The sequence below is a fragment of the Myripristis murdjan genome, chromosome 22, assembly GCF_902150065.1.
Source record: "Myripristis murdjan chromosome 22, fMyrMur1.1, whole genome shotgun sequence".
NCBI classification, from domain to species: Eukaryota; Metazoa; Chordata; class Actinopteri; order Holocentriformes; family Holocentridae; genus Myripristis; species Myripristis murdjan.
Window position 1 is genome coordinate 13,576,721 of NC_044001.1, and position 17,522 is coordinate 13,594,242.

A 17,522-nucleotide genomic window follows, 5' to 3' on the forward strand; every position below is an offset into this window, starting at 1 on the left:
GTTCAGGCCTTATTTCCCCTGTTCAGTCCACTATTGTGAAATTTCTTCTCTTTCTGACATTAAAAAAAACCCCCAAATATCAGGTTAGTTTATGAGTCTTTCATGTGAATGAAAAACAATTATGATTCAATCTTTTATGTCTAGGCCTACCTGCCATCAGCCTTGTCTTTCTCTTTTTTAATGTTGATGCTTATGCTCATCCCCTGCTTATTCTGCACTGTATTCAAATAGTGGAATTTGTGTGATGTGATGTACATCATCTATTGTGGGACTACTTGCTTTATTGTGCACATACTAACTTTGATAAACCCACACTGTGAAAGCATTTGACAGTGAGAATCTGCCTTTTAACATTTACAGAAGAACAATGTGCCACATATGGTCTCTTCATTAAAGTAATTTGTTTAATTTGATGCTTTTGTGAGGATAAACGTTGATTAAAATAACTCTCCCACACTTACAGACATGGAAAGACTGAGAGAGAGAGAGAGAGAGAGTGAACACAAGCATTTTTGCGGTCACAAGCACAAACAGATACCTGTTTGTGCTTGTGACGATGAGACACAGAAAGATACAGCACAATACAAATCAGTTTTCATTAACATGTATACGCACGGAAACACAGAGAGGGATGTGCTACATGACATGTGGCGATCAGACCTGCAGTTGTATAATTAGTTGTGTTATACTTGATGTTATCCTGCCTAGAATTCCAGATGGCAGGGTTTTAGATTGTACAATACAAATTTCTGTTACTCTTCATATAGACATATCTGATCTAAGATGATATCTGATACCTGATCTGACCAAAAATCAAAAATCTACTGGTGAGCAAAATGTTCTTTTGTCTTTTTTATTTTGTCTTTTTTTGTTTATCTCGTTTCCTTTCTCTCATTCTTTTTTTTTTTTTTAATTTTATTTAATTTTTTTTTTTTAGCGTGTCTCCACCTTGCCAGGCTCTTCAGGAAAGGCTTGAATACACCTCATCCCCCGTCATGTAGGCAGGGTCCAGGTCAGTGTAGGCTTGGTCGGTTGGTTGGTAATTCATGTACATCTCTCCTTCACAATCACTCGTTTGATTCCCACTAGTGTATGAATAATAATAAGAACAAAAACAGAACATAAAAAGAACATAAAATGCAAACACCAATATAAATATACAATATACAAAACATTGGTGACTGTCTCTGTCTATTGTTTTTTTCCTCAAAAACTTACTTTGGTGCCTTTCCAGGTCCAGCAAAACCTTTGAATTAAAACACAAAGCGTAATGGCACATCAAAAACCATTACCTGCACATCATGTGTCCTTTATGAAAACCCATCTTATGACAAATGGAAAATGTGATTTGTGCTCTTTACCTTTAGCCAAGGTATTGGCAGTGCTCAGCGCCTGTAGAGCTGCCGTCTCATTGGCTCTCTGCCTTACCAGCCAAAACAGAATGAGGAAGAGAATGATCAAGGCCACGAGCAAAAGACAGAAGCCGGCTATGCCTAACTTCTCGCCAACTGCAGCAAGTAGAGAAAGGGACAAAATGATCAAAAATGCTTTTGTCTCTAGCAGGTCACAGCAGAATCACAAACAATTGAGAATATAATCATATAGCGTGATATTGTGCCTTAAAGGATTACACCAGCTTTGTAGAGTTTGGTCCACTGGTCACCTTAGCCAGTAACAGAACTGATATAAAAATCATTTTTGTTTCTCTGGCAGATAGCTCTTTCCATTTGTTCAAGTGCCTCAGTTATGCAGCCTCATCTTAAAAGTGTGAAGATAAACTGTTTAATAATTTAAAGTGGTTTTCTTTCTCTGCATCGTAAATGTCTAACTTCTGCAACAAAAGTTCAGTCTTCATTGTGAAGTGAGTAGCGCAAAGACCTTTAGCTGGCTGGCGGTTTGCTTCCTGTGGGGGAAAAAAAGTTTCTCAAGTCTTACCACAAAAGGGCTTCTGCAACAGTGCCTTCAAAGACTATATTTTATTTACTTTATTAATCCCCTAAACAGCAGTGTCATTTGAGTGGAATGGAATTTGTGAAGTGAATCTGAAAGCTTGTATTTTCCAGTTAGTTTTATCCCCTTCAATTAAAAAAGGAGCAATACTGTTGGTTATGAATACTTCATGATTACATTAGAAATAAACACCAACGCTTACTGGAGCTTATCACAGCACTTCAAAACATAAAAACACAAAATCTAAATGAAAAATGAAAACAGATTAATTTGAGCCACGTAGTTGCAATTTAAGTTGCGTTCTGAAAATGTTGAGACAGAGGAAACTAGACATTCTGTCTCCTTTTAAATCCAGTGTAAGCAATAAAGCGAATTTGCCTAAAGTAGCTAACATGACAAAAACAGTGAAGGAATATTATGTAGCTATTTATTGTTTGATTGACTGTAACAATAGCTAAATGTGTTGCAGTGGCGTTTCATATATTATTTTAAAGTTTTTATTTAAAAAGGTGCCAATATAGTGAGCCATCAGTCGCCTAACATTTGAATGGTACGCTGCTCTACTCTGACAGAGCAAAAGAAGGCAGGAGCATCAGCATCAGATGTAGTAATACATGCCAGGAGAGGTGAGGTGACTACATCATGAAAAAGTAGAGCCGAAATCTGGTTCCAGGTTTTCCTGATGGCTGGGCTAATGCTGTTTTTATTCCCATGAAGAAAAAGTGATGGCCATCTCCTGACTTGTGCACGATATCATTCAGTTTCCAAGGCAGTCTCAAAGTGGTGCAGTCATTTTAAGTAGTGATAACGACTATGTCATACCACATATGCCATATGATTAACCTGAATCTCATTTTTGAGTGGATCCTATACAGAAATACAAAAATATAAAACACATACAAACAAATCTTCCATCAAATTATAATAGCTATATTAAAAAAAAAATCTATTTAAATAACACTGTATGTTGTAAGAACATTAACAACCAAGTTTGCAACAGTGCAGTGACACATGAAAAGCTCTGTTTTGAGGTAATAAGGTCAATAGAGAAATGAATACCACACCTGCCAGGTTATCACTGTATTTGCCTAATAGCCTGATTTGTTTTTGCAAGTGAACAATGATAAAACAAACAAACAAACAAAAAAAAAACATTCAGAAATTCTGGCAGGAAAATGATTTGGGTCCTATAAATAGATTTTCAATATAAACTCTGCAACAAGTCATACCAAATAATGTAAAAATGCACAGACTTGCGTGTAGTGAGCATGAGAGCTTGAATATTTCAACCTGACACCGTTGTTAGCAGCAGTTGCCATCGGGATAAAGTGTTATAGCTAATATTATGTTAAGGCGATGCTGATATTTTAGCTTCAGCAGAGTCACAGAGATGATTTTGGTGCCAGTCCTCTCATCTGATATTGGGGAAGGTGACTGATGCACGCGTCTAACTCTAAGTGGATGTAGTCCTTTATGCAGCAGATGGAAACAGACCACCAACCTGTCAAAGGCAGGGAGATGATATAGACCGTGTGGTTAGGGCTCAGCTCATTTTGCAGAATCCTATGTTCCAAACTCTTAGCATGGCAGCGGTACCGCCCGCTTTCCTCTGCCTTGGTGAGGATCAGATCCCTACTTGTGCCCACTTTTTGCCATTTCCCTTGTTTGTCCAGTCTTTCCCAGGACCAAACGACCAATGCAGGCCAGGTGGAGGCAATGCAATGCATGGTGACTCCTTGACCTTCCACCACGACTGGGTACCCTGGTATGGCCACCACCTGTAGAGCAGATAGCCTCTCTGGGAAAAAAGAAGGAGACGATGATGGTAGGAGGAAAGGAAGAATAGCGATTAAATAATTACATTCTGTTTGGAAAGATAACACAAGTTTATTTCATTTGATAGGATTGGGCTGAGGAATAACAACCACTTACCCACTACAGTCAGCCAAATAGAAACACTGTAGTTTGTTTTTTCAGGCTGATCGCAACACATGTATTCTCCTGAGTCCTTAACAGTGACATTGAGATTTAGCTGATTGCTTTGTTTTACTAACTGGTATCTGCCTGTTGCCTGGTCCAAATGGTACCAAGCAACGCCAGGATGGCCAAAACACTGCAAATCAGTAATCTCACCAGCTACAAGCACCGAATGTCCAGAAATCTGCAGAACAGGGTTAGTGGTGGGCATGACGGATGTAAAGGGCCAGACAGTTTGGCAATCTGTAAAAGCAGAACAATCTGAGTTTTACCACAAAGAATAAATCATTTCAATTCATACAACACCTTTTTCAAGGATGCAAAACTGGCAAGATGCTATTTCTACATTTCAGATCTTTACCCTATACTCTGTTGCTACATTTGTGAAAAAGAAATGTCCTTACCTGACCTCTCATACAAAGAGAACAGGAGAAAAGACCAAAGCAGCATGTTTGGTGAGGGCTACGGAGTAAATGTCACCGTCTAACAGGTACAAAAATGCAACTTGTGCGTCAAAACACGGAGGAAGTGGGAGAGCGGGAACCTGAGTGGGTAGGAAGTGTCAGCTTCCCCTTCAAGTGTTAATAATCAATAAGCAATGACACAAACTTATGATATTTCCACCAGTGAGCAATTCTTATGGGGCAAAAAACAATATTTAATAGTTTCACTTGTTATTGTAATATTTATTTATTGAGAATGTGAAGCTCCGGCAAGCTATTTGTAACCTCAGACTCTCAAACAACAGAATACCAAAGGTAATTGGGAGGTATAAAGGTATAGAGAGAAACAGGCGGTTCTGCAATTTGTGTACAGGGGACCTTCTAGGAGATGAATTCCATTTACTTTTTGAATGTAAACATCCAACCATTTCCTCTTGCAGAAAAATATTCCTGCCTAAGTATTATGTTAAATACCCTTCTATGGTCAAATGTATAGATCTTTTACAAACAAACAAACAACAACTATTGTATAAACTTGGCTCTTTTCTCTGTAATGTATTTCCATTGTTCAAATGAAAATGCCCATTGCTGATTAACCCTTTTTTCATTTTTTTTCTTTTTCTTTGACTTTATCACGAAGTTGTTGAGACATAGGGCTCTAGGGCCCTATCTTGTGCCACCCGCTATCCGCTGCCACTACCCGCTACCCGCAAATTGCGGATTTAGGAGCTTCCGCTATCCCTAAACGGTATCTTGCGCCACCCGCTACCCGCTGTCCTTATGCCGACTCCGTCATTTGCGCCTGGAGGTGTGTTCGTGGGCGTGTTTCATGCGCTATCCCTAAGGTTGCTATCTTGCGCACACACTTTAGGGATAGCGGATAGCGGATAGCGGGTGGTCCTGACCACCCGCTATCCGCTATCCCTAAAGTTTGGGCTGTTAGGAGAGCGCCCAGGCGGCTTCAATGCGCGCCCCGACGGAGCCTCACCACGCACACGGTCGGACTGATACCGGGACGCCGCCGGAATGGACTGAGTATATTACTCATATAGACTGTTTAGAGGAAAGACTGTTTTAATTGGACACTTACGCCAGCACGTTTTATTGTTTTATCATAAGCCAGCAGCTGTGCTATATTTTTATTTTTAATATTTTATTTGCCCAATCTACCTTGTCAATAAATTAGTTTACACATAGTTCCACCTCTGCCTCTTGTGTGTGTGTGGTGTGGCCCGGGGATTTTACTCAATCAGTACAACCTTGTGACACGTCCACTTGGACACATGTGGCTCCACCTCCCGAATTAACTCGCCTATGATATAATATATCATATGTATATATATACGGTATATATAAAGCCAACTTGCTTTAGCCTCAGTAGAAGCCCTACCTCCCTCTCTCCATCGCGGGTTTAGGATTTAGGATTTAGGATAGCGCAGCCTGCCCTTAAAGGCAATGGCACCTGGCACACTGATTGGTTTAACTGGCGTAATGCCCAAAACACGCCTATTCATAATATAGCGGGTAGCGGAGGTGTTTTGCGGGTAGCGGGAGGTGCACAAGATAGCAACTTTTACGGGGGAACGCCTCTTCCTAAATCCTAAATCCGCAAATAGCGGGTTTAGGGAGTCTGGCGCAAGATAGGGCCCCTAGTTTCGCAGACCAGGCGAGGCGGGGGCGTAGCGCAGATGCGCTTCGCCAACTGGGTGTGGCCAGGCGGATTTTCCAAGTTTGGCACGTTCTCGGTGGCGCAAGTACTCCGCCGTCCCTCCTACCGGCACAAGGGAGGAGAGAAGGCGTGGAGTGGGTTTGACACAGCCGATTCACATTTAACCAATCAAATGAGCCCCTGTCCTCGCCTTTAAAATGCGCTGCGCGAAGGCGTAATGAAAGTTTACACAGCTGACAAGGAGGTCTACTGCCGCAGGCGGAGCGGAGCCCAGGAGACCGGCGCGGAGCGGAGACCGGCGAGCAGTGCGCACACGTCACCAAAACCTCACAGGCAGGCTTCCGGGATGTCAGGCACATGAACGATGCAATAAATACCGAAAAAAACACTATTCAATGCTACGATCACAATCAGCACATACATATATCTCCATATCAACTGTCCCGTCACAGCTGATGTCAGATCAAAGGAGATTGGCACTGTTTATGCTGATTGTGAGGTTTTGGTGATGTGCGCCAGCCAGCCAAACTTCCACTGCGCCGGCTCCGCTCCGCCTTGCGTGGAAAGTAGACGTGGTTTCAGGAGGCGAGGTTTTGGCGCACCTCGGCGAAGCCTTTTGGCACAAAACTGTCACTGCGCCAAGCCGAATCTGTCGGCACCTCCCCCCGCTGCGCCACCACTCCCATCTCCGCGCAAGTCCGTCTGCGAAACTTGGACACTGTCCGCCTCTGCCGTTTCGCCGGTCGAAACTAGCTCTGCGCGGGGTTCGCCTCACTGCGCCACCCCGTGCTGCGCCGGGAAACTAGAGCCCATAATGTAATTTGTACTCCACACCACAATTGTGGTCTTTGAGTAATAAATCTGAATCTGAATCTGAATCTGTAAATTACAGCAACAGTGTGGAATAGGCAAGTCAGGGGGGAGGGTGTGATCAAAATAAAATATGGCACCACCAATAATGCAAAAATATTCTTATCTATTGGGTATGTGAAAACACTCAAATCAAAGTTGTATAGAAGCACAAAATAATGAGATGTTAGTGGAAGGATACACAAACACAAATACACAACTGTGCTGATCTTTAAACACACATCTGGAAATTAAAGTAAAAATAACATAAAAGGGAACACACTCTGGCCCGTGAAAGCCCCCAGCTTGTAAAGCTAAAGCACTCACACACATCTGTCTTGCGACCGGCACATTCTGAACCTGAGTCCAGAGAACTTTTGATGGTTTTTAAATTTTTATAGCCAGCAGGCAGGTCTATCAAGCCCTCAACACACTTGGTTTCAAACATTTCATATCTCCTACATTGGTCACCTGCAGGCTCAGGCTGTGATGACAGGTAAGATTGGTGCTGCTGGACAGTTTGACACCAGCCTTCTCCCCTGAGGCAAAGACTCACTGGCAGCACAGTGCAGGCCTGACAAGCCAGGAGAAAACAACGTTTTTTTCCCCTCACAGCTCTGGAGAACAGCAGAGCGGTCGTCAGGCGGCTTTTTCTTTCTCTCTTTCGTTCTTTCTTTCTTTCTTTCCTTTAATATGTGTAATTTTTTATTTTAGCATAGTAAAAAGTACAGACACTTAAAAAGATGACACAGACAAATGGACCAAACATAATGTGGAACACGAATGAAACCAGTGTGTCACCATGACATGAACCATTTTCCCAGCACACACTTGTATTCACTCTCACTCACCTGGGATTTCAAGTTCACCTACAGTATGTTGACACACGCGCACGCTTACTGTACACACTCATGCAAAACACCACACAGCCATTGTGTTTCAAGGAGAGTGTATTTTTGTTTTTTTGGTCTCCCTTTTTTCTTGTGGCTTTTTTTTCCCAGCATCTATCTCTTGTCTGTCTCTGTCTCACCACTGTTGTTGCCTCGTTTTCAGCGCATGCAACATTTCAGCACACGACGTGCAAAGCCAGACCTTAAGCGGTGTCCACATCATATTCGTCAGTCACACTGTGGCTATGGGAAGTGGTTCCTTTTGTTTCTTGCAACGCCACGGTTGCTAAAACAAACGAGCAGCTGCCATTGCTAATATCCAGGGAGAGAGGGGAAACGCACCCTAACATTTGCTTTTACTGAAATGTTGCAAACGCGTCAGCAAAAGCCTGCAATCATAACTCATGGCATCATTAGTCACCAAACCCAAGCACTTGAAGAATTGCAACACCCAGGATCTGACATTTATGTCGAATGAGTCTAATTCAGAATCCAGCAGCAAGAGAAATAATCTTCCCCACTCCGTGTATTGAGGCCTGCTGGGGAGAAAACACTACTTGATATTGTATATAGGGTACAGGCAGGGCTTTGATTGGTATGTGGTCGGCAAAATTCAGTATAAAAAATATTTAACTTCCCTTTGGCTTAATGTTGTTTACACAAGACAAGTCAAAATAAAAATCAGGTCCAATAAATACTTGTCACTCAGTTTGTCTGGTGATATTGAAGCGGGAACATCAACATCTAATGAGGCAATAGAGAGTATCAGTATATGTTATTATAAATAAGAAAATCTGACCCCTTCTTAACATTACATAAACTAAAATTATTGTTTTTCATCCAATTTGTATAGAGTATGTGTTATGGTGATCAACTGGAAAGAGTACGAAGTTGCACAATATATGTAATTGACCTGACATTAAGATCATTATTTAAAGCAGCGGATATGTCCATGGTGATTTCATAGATTACATTTAATACTCTCAGTTTAATAAATCAGAATAAATGCATGAACACTTATTTTAACCTTCGAATAATGGAATTTCAGGCTGAGCTATCTTCTGCTTTGCTCTTTCCTGAAAGCTGAACTTTTCTCATTTTTTTTTTTGTGGTGAGAAGTGAGAGATAGCATTACTCCCCATTCCCTGCAGCCACCTATGACTTCCTCTTAATGAAGTTGTGTACACCAGAGGGGACGGAGGAAGCTCTCTCTCTCTCTCTCTCTCCCTCTCCCTCTCTCTCTCTGTGCGCGCCGAACAACGAGAAAAATAAATTTCAATATTGTATAATTATGTATGCCTGTGTTCATATATGTGTATAATTGTGTGCATATGAGTGTGTGTGTGTGTAAATGTCTTTTCTCCCAGTCATTATTCTTCATTACTCTTCTATTATTCATCATTCGTTCATTATTCTGCTCATACCGCTGACTGAGGTCACACCCGTTGGTTCTCACCACAGACGATCTTTTCTGCATCATCCATGTCATAATTAGGTTTATGTGGTGTATGTGGGTGTGTGCACGTGTGTGTGTGTGTAGGAAAGAGGGGTGGGGTCTGCCTGGGTCTAGATGTTAGAGTATGTATTGAACCTTATGTTGATCCCATTTATACATACATGCATTTAACAATCTGCTATAGGGTTCAGTGTCTTTTTGCAGGATAGGTTTCTCATTTAAATTTACCCTCTATGGGACCTGAGGACGTCCCACCCATACCAGCATCCTCAGCAGTCATAAAGCAAATACTGTCAGATGGACACAGGTACCTCACACATTTCTATATTATCAACTAGGTCTATTCTATTCAGATGTAAAGTCATGCAATAACAGCGAGTTCCAGGAAACAGTCAATATAAAGTCACCTAAACAAACAAAACCCCCAAAACAAAACAGTAGGGCCAGGAGCATCAAAATTGATCAGGACTCTGTGATCAATTACTTTGTGGATTTATTCCATTTTTGCAGTGAAAAGGCACACCAGCGCACAATGTGAGGTTAAAAAGCAAATGTTACCACCCATAAAGTTTGTTAATTTGTTTGTTTGTTTTTTTGTTTGGTCAGTGCTGATAAGTAGATATGTTATATGGAGACATAATTATTATTACAAAAAAACAAGTGGAGGACACAATAGATGTACAGTGAGTAGTAATAGTATGAGTGAGTGGTAAATCAACAGTAAAGGAATTCTAACATTGTTTTATGTAAGTGTCCAATGTGTCTTTCTTATTATATAGCAATGTGTATTTTTAGTGAGTTACTATGGAGAAGTAATGCAGCTCTGGCTCTGCGGATGCTTAGGTCAATATCATACATCATTTTTATGTAGAAAAAAAAAAAAAAAAAAATATATATATATATATATATATATATTGTTAATTCACCTGAAACCTTAGAAAATCTGACTTTCCTTGAATTTTACTTTGTATATCCAAAACTCCGTAAGACTAAATGTGGTTCATGTTCGAAAACGTAATGCGCTCATGAGATGTCACAGCAAGTCAGTTCCTGTCAGTGATGCAGTCCAGTGTGGAAGCTTGAACTGGGTATGTAATCAACCACTGGGTGGCGCTCAGTCCCCACAGGTGTCTGCCCACTCCATTTGGCTTTGCTTGATGGAAGCGTCAACAATGCACTGTAGCTTCTCTATCTTGTCCTCATGATCGTTCGATTTTGTGCTCTAAACGGCTGACTGTGGGTTATTTTTTCTATTGATTATATAGCTTATTGCAAAACAAGAGTAAATCTGTCATTGTACCACTGGCAGGCCCTCACCAGAGTGCAGGCAGATTGTCAGGCCGCACCAATAATATAGATTATATCTACATTTTCAGGACACACCTGGCTTTAGATTTATTTGGCTTGGTGAGTTTGAGACTTTGGCGGTGTGAAAGTAATCAAATATTAAATATGCCTGCCACTGCACAGTCAGCTCCTTTGGGTTTAGATCTTGTAAAACAGTAGGAGTCTTTCCTCTGGTTTATGGGTTAAGTTCCTTGAGATGCGTTCATGCTATTTTTTGCAGCGCACCCAGACACTTGCCTTAAGTGTCTCTGTGACAGTCTCTAGCTCCGGGGTGTTTTTTTAGTTTACACTTGAATTGCTGTTCCCCCTGTTGTGCTTTTAGTCTGTCTGTGTGTTGTGAACATTAGCCCCATGGGGTGTTACAGTCACTTCATTATGAGGAAAATACATTATTATTGTGCTCAGCTGAAAAGGCATGGGATTCGGCTAGAGATTTCCTCTCGGAGGCAGTTGCTCCTGATGATCGAGATGAAATATGAAAGCTGTGTGCGCGTGCGTGTCCACGTGTGCCCGTGCGTGTGTGCATGCGAGGAGAAAGACGAGGAAGTGCTCTCATCCCTGCATCATTTTTTGATGGATAAGTTTCCTCTCTCCCCTCTTCACGCGTTGGTTGTCACGGTGATGACGAGTGGCTTCCTTCTGCTTTTCTGGCGGGCGGCGGGATGTGACAGTTGTAGGGGCGGCTGCCAGGACGCGTCTCACCGCTCTCCCTCCTGCCGTCTCCTCTCAGCCACCTCGCCCGCATTCCCCAAGTTCAAGTGATGAACTCCTCTCTTAACGTCTGCCTCACCTCCCCGTGATCCACAACACATCTCCAACGGTGAATGGCATCTCCACCTCCCCATCTCCCCCTGACTGACCTATACGGCACTGCGGTAGTCGCAACAACGGCAACGAGACCAGCAACAACAGTGACATGAGCTATTACAACACCATAGCAACAATAACAACAGAGGACAGACAGCACTCAACTCCAGATGGGCGCTTCCTGTGCCAGGCAGGAAATGGCACTGAGCTCCCTCACCACCATAATTCATTTTAGCAGGGAACAGAGACGATCATCTCTCCATCTTCGACACATGGGGTGGCTCCATCCCCCAACGGGTGGGCTGCAAATTCATTTCAGTCTCTCTTTGTTCTCCCTCTCTGCGTGGATCCCACTTGTTTTGTTGCCGTCCCCGGCTGGGAATGCTGGGTAGTCAGATTCTAATATTTAGCCTTAGAGGCGTTCCACTCCCTGGTGCGGTGTCTCTTTGAGTGGAATGGAGATAATTTGATTGCGGCTGGCTACACACAGATGCGCACAACTGTGTGGCTCAACAACAATGTGTGTTCGCGTGCGGACGGAAACACACTCGCTCGAACGTGCACTTTACGGAAACACAAAAGCTCTGCACACGCCCCCGCGCACAAAACTGTATTCCGCATATGTTCAAATTAACATTTCTATACGGTCTGCTTTTTTATGCTCAAGGATAACTCAAGGAAGCTGCTTTTTGTGCCGCTGTTTAATGATGCATCTGTGCACGGACTGCCGAGCATCTGTGTGTAAATTCACAGTTTGTGTCTGCGTATGTGTCTCAACTTTCTATGCTGTGTGTATGTGTCTGATTTAATCCATATATGTGTACATGTGGGTGTGAATGCATATGTGTGTGTGTGTTTGTCTGTTTTGTTTATGAGTGCGTATGTTTGTGTGTGTGTGTGTGTGTGTGTGTGTGTGTGTGACTCAGGCTCCATCATCCCTGTGCTGCATGGTGCTGATGATGTGCTCAGCTTTGCTCTGTAGGCCCTGTGTTGAACAGATGTCGCGGACGCTGATACTGTCCCTGCGCTGAGCGGGAACAAATTACAGACCGATACACACACATGCAAACACACACACACACACACACACACTCACACTCACACACATGCTGCAAATATAACCTTCAGATTACAGATGGCCCCTATCAGAGGCCTCGGCTGGATTTGCAAGATGTAAATACTGAGGGGGTAATCCAGCATGGGATATACGGGGTTATAACATGGGCAGGACGGGCACCAGATGGCGGATGTGTGTGTGTGCATGTGTATGTGTGTGTTTGTGTGTTAAGGGGAATATTAAGCAATGCTGCAGCACTGACATTGGGATTATGGTGGTCTGTTTTTGATGTGCCACAGATGGACTTTTGTTCTCGATACGAAAAGCTGGTATTCCAGTGGCAGGTGGATGATGACTCTTTACCTGAAATGCCCTGATTCTTTTTGACCACTTTTATGTCCGCACAAGGCCCCACTACCACAGCACACGCCTGTGATCTTTCATTATTTGCAGGCGAGCACTGTGAGTGACCTTGAGTGATTTGTGAGCAGTAAGCTGAATAAGAGAATCAGAGAAAAAGAACACTGTGACTTTCAACCTCGATTTCCCCCGCGGTTTTGTTGTTATAAGCATAGTGAGTCGTATCTCACATAGAGCGGGAGAGGGAAAGAAAGATAGCAAAAAAAACACACCGAGAGGAGACTTGTCATACCGGCGAGGCCTCGTCTGATTCTTTGACTCACAGAGGTCACAAGCCAATTGAGCTGGCACACCACGGTGACAGCGTACCCGTCCTCGGGAACATTTTCTCTCGCATCTTTTCCCCCTGCCTCCCCCACTTCCCCTCTTCCACCCTTTTTGTCCTTCCCATAATTTCATCTCTTCGCACGTCATTAGCAAGCTGACGCCTAATGAATTTCTTATCTCTCCGAATTCAATGGCTGTTGTGATAACGTTTATTGTTTTCGGTTTTACCATTAGAAACAGGGGTGTCTGTATCTGTGTGTGTGTGTGTGTGTGTGTGTGAGAGAGAGAGAGAGAGAGAGAGAGAGAGGGGGCAAGGTAGAAAGAAAGGGAGGAAGACAGGCAGACAGATATTCAGACAGACAGATAGACAGAGGCAGTGACAAAGAGAGCTGTCGCTTGGGGAAAAAGAGACAAAGAATAGTAAGTGGTGGTGTTTAGGCCGAAACACTAGCAGCCATATCTCTGTGTGTCCGTGTGTGTGTGTGTGTGCGTGTGTGTGTGTGCGTATGCTGTGGCAGAGGATAGCAGCACGCAGGGGACGACTTCAGCACACGGAGAGACGTCAAGCAGAACAGGTGGTGGTGAATGACAGAATGAGGAGATGGAGAAAATGGAGAAGGGGCAAAAGCACCGAACGCAAAAGACAGGGCGAACCTTTAGAGAGGAGAGCGAAGAGACCTTGGAGGCAAAAATAGGAGCCTCTGGTTGGAATCTGATACAGCGAGAGTGTGCAGAGGAAGCCAAGGAGCGATTAAAGGAGGAGAGAGAGAGGGAGAGAGGGAAAGCAGTGGAGACAGATCGAAGGACAGAGCGGCGGCAGATGGGAGTGTTCTGCTCTGTTACTAATGTTCCTCGGAAGAATTAAAGTCCAGGAGGTTAGGGGTTAGTATACACACACACACATGCATACACACACATGCACACACACATGCATTGTCAGCTCTGCGTAGGTGTTGGTGAGCCTCCCTGTAAACATCAGCGACCCCCCTCTGGTTTTCCCCCGGCAGTAGTTAGTGACTTAGTGACCCATGCAACCCCTCACACACCTGCATCCGCCCGGCAGTAGCGCATGGTCGATCCAAAGAGTCACCCCGCTAAATACTGACACACACACACACACACACACACACACACACACACACACACACACATATATACACACACACAGCTTCTCTGCGCTGTTAGCTGTAAGTGTTAAGCGCATTCTTCTGACACCTCTCCTGTTAACAGAATGCATCTGGAGTGTGATGAGAGGAGGGAGGGAGGGAGGGAGGGATATCTGCATAGAGCGAGAGAAATACAGAAAGGCAGACTCAGATGGGGAGTTAACAGCGGCCGTCTCAATTTGCCAACATTAGTGCAGCACGGCGGCAAAACACAAGCAAGGGCTGTACTGTAGATTTCAATGGACAAAGTGTGGTTTAACCAGCAGGGTTAAGTGCTCCCCTATTCATGCTTAAAGGGACAGTTTGGATATACTGGTGTAATGATCTCCTCATTGACAGTGATACAGATGGTCTTTTTTTTAACTGTTACGTCGAGTGACTGTGATCTGGGTCACAAGGGGTCAGTGAAAATAAATCACAACAAAGCACGCAAAAATATTTTTTCATCCATCCGCAGCAGAATACTGTATACATGTATTTAACTCTCCTATTATGTTTGGGGTCAATTTGACCCCAGCCAATGTTCAACGTCTCCAAATAAATGATTAACATCATTTTTTTTTTTTTTTGCTTCATATTTAATGAGTGTTCCTAATGTAATGGGCACTACTGGGTAAACATGAAATTGACATGATGATATGTTTTCAATGTCCTGTACACACTTTGTAACGCATCGATTATAAATAACAAAAATTGTTACTTAGAAATAATATAAAGCCATTAAAACACCAAAAATTAATATTTCTTTCCAATTTTAGATCAATCAGTGAGATTTTATGGTGATTTGAATATTTTTACATTGTTGCATAATAGGAATACTGGATGTATAAGTGGGGGTGGGAGGGAGTTATGTTTTATTCAAAGGGCTATTTAGGTAATCAACAAAGAAATATAAAGTACTTGAAACATAAACTTTGACAACAATTTTATTTATAATAATTTTGTGGAAATTTAAACTGCAGGGGTCAAATTGACCCCAAACATAAAAGATGTTCAAAAATGTGAACATAACAGGAGGGCTAAATACCATATTCTCCAGTCAGATGTTTCAAAATACCATGGAACTAAAGCAGTACCAAAAGCATTAAAGCAGTAGTATGCATTGTATTTTTTACATGTAAATAAATGTGAAAGAAATGAATAAATCAAAGTGTGGACTGGTGGCACTCCTAGATGCCGACGGTAAAGCGTCACACAAATTGCATATCGTGATGCTGTGTAATGGAACGTGAAAGGGGGCAGTGGATGTTGTTGCTACAGGTAGAGCAGGGGAAGTGGTTTACGTGCCGCTTATATTCACTGAGCAGTTAATCAGGGATGTGATTCGTCCGGATTAATCAGAAATTCCTGCGTTTCCAACCTAAAATATGGGACCCATGTGAAATCATATAAATCTGTAAAATAAATAAATAAAAGGTGTGTGGGTGGGTGAGGTGTGGGGGGGTCGTACTGGGCTGCTCATGTGGAATCTGATTTCTAAGCCCTTTTCATCCAAGCAAACCTGGCCTTGACAGACTGTGTGGCTTGGCTGTATGACTAAAGAAGTACTGCTAAGCACATACAGCACCCAGTTTTATTTACTGTAACCCATTTGAATTCTAGCACACATGCCATTCACACAGTTAATAATGATGATGCAGAATATCAAAAGATAAATATTCATGTATGAAATTCACGTATGTAGTGATGGGTTTTATGTTAAAAAAAAAAAAAAAAGTACTTTCAAATGTAATAAAAGCTACACATTTTGAGTGGAAAAAGGTATGAATTATCAATGTGTGTGTGTGGGGGGGGGGGGGGGGGGCGGGTTGGAGGGGTCCGCACTGCAGTCTCCACTCTGTATGGTTTTATAGGGGAAGGGAAACCACTAGCCACTCCAACCGAGGATGAGATTAATACACACATTAATAAACTGACACTGACCTCGGAAGAAAAAAGAAGAAAATGCTCATATTTAAGTGGCTATTTGTGTGTGTGTAGGAGGAAAACTCCAATTACTCGACCAACTGTAGTGTAAGAGACCTAACGAAGTAATCTTCAGTCTTCATCTTCTGTAAATTGAAGAGCAACAGGCTGTGAGTGGAAGAGGCACGTGTACACACACACACACACACACACACACACACACACACACCACAGTGTGACAGATAAACTCCCAAAGTGAAGGTATAGAAAAAGACAAGACCGAGGTAAATTGTGTGTTTAAAATGACTCTGCCCGCAGTAGAAGCTGTTGTGTACGAGATGTGGAGGCTGTCTCTTGGGAGGCTAAAGCTGGCTCCCATGCTTTCATTTGATGCCAAAATTGCACTTTGAAGCCATTTTGCATCTTGCTCCAGAACAGTGAGTTTAATTCCTTTGGGAATTCAGAAAGGCACCAGTGAAGCCATCTCATGGGCCCATAATGAGAGGAGATCCTACCTCTCTTTCTGCACATGTGTGCGGATGTTCACTGCAAAAACTCAAAATCTTACCAAGATTATTTGTCTTATTTCAAGTCAAAATGTCTTATTTCAAGTCAAAATATCTCATTACACTTAAAATAAGACATGATCACCTCAGAAGTAACTTGTTTTTAGACAATTGTCTCTTGTTTCAAGTGAAAATTTGTTTGTTTCAAGTGAAAATTTGCTTGTTTCATTGGCAAAATTTATTTCTTGTTTCTAGCTAATTTTCACTTATTTGAAGTGATTTTTCACTTTTTCTACTGGCAAATTTTGCCAATGAAACAAGTGAAAATTGTCTAAAAACAATTTACTTCTGAGGTGATCATGTCTTATTTTAAGTGTAATGAGATATTTTGACTAGAAATAAGACATTTTTGACTTGAAATAAGACAAATAATCTTGGTAAGATTTTGCGTTTTTGCAGTGTTTCCATGTTTGTGTGCATAAGATCGCACAACGTCAGCACCTGACTTGCCAAGTCATCCTCACCTTTCCTCCGACTTGCTCTTGCAAGGAGAACGTACCCTTCTCCTCCTGTTCTGCACCGGTAGCTCTGACAGCCATTGTACACGGTGTGGCGAGTCCACACACGGACCCAGAAGCTTCATTACACCCCGACTCTCACCACACTTCCAGCCAGAGAGCAGCCACCGCAGTGTTACGCGGTGGAGCGCTTGCCAACTGTCCACATGTCCTGGGCCGGGCCGGGGTGGGCGGAGCCTGCAGGGAGATGCTTAACTGCCTCAGCAGGAACATCAGGAGCGCAATTCTGCTCGCC

The 17,522-nt window shown here is 42.7% G+C and overlaps 1 protein-coding gene across 1 annotated transcript; it reads right to left on the minus strand.

Moving 5' to 3' along the window:
- Nucleotides 1–942: 942 nt before the first annotated feature.
- Nucleotides 943–4,074, minus strand: LOC115354601 (uncharacterized). Its single transcript, XM_030045015.1, has 5 exons — nucleotides 3,883–4,074; nucleotides 3,452–3,748; nucleotides 1,362–1,508; nucleotides 1,219–1,246; nucleotides 943–1,085 (listed from the first exon to the last, which is right to left on the minus strand). The coding sequence occupies exons 1-5, from the start codon at nucleotides 3,941–3,943 to the stop codon at nucleotides 962–964; spliced, it is 657 nt and encodes a 218-aa protein (XP_029900875.1). The 5' UTR covers nucleotides 3,944–4,074; the 3' UTR covers nucleotides 943–961.
- Nucleotides 4,075–17,522: the final 13,448 nt, after the last annotated feature.

Bases quoted from the DNA above. Each gene is read 5' to 3' on its own strand.
- LOC115354601 (XM_030045015.1), bottom strand. From the start codon at position 3,943: ATGTGTTGCGATCAGCCTGAAAAAACAAACTACAGTGTTTCTATTTGG. The intron at 3,749-3,882 runs GTAAGTGGTTGT...CTTTTTTCCCAG, and splicing joins TATTTGGCTGACTGTAGTGG to AGAGGCTATCTGCTCTACAG. The intron at 1,247-1,361 runs GTAAAGAGCACA...TTTAATTCAAAG, and splicing joins TGCCAATACCTTGGCTAAAG to GTTTTGCTGGACCTGGAAAG.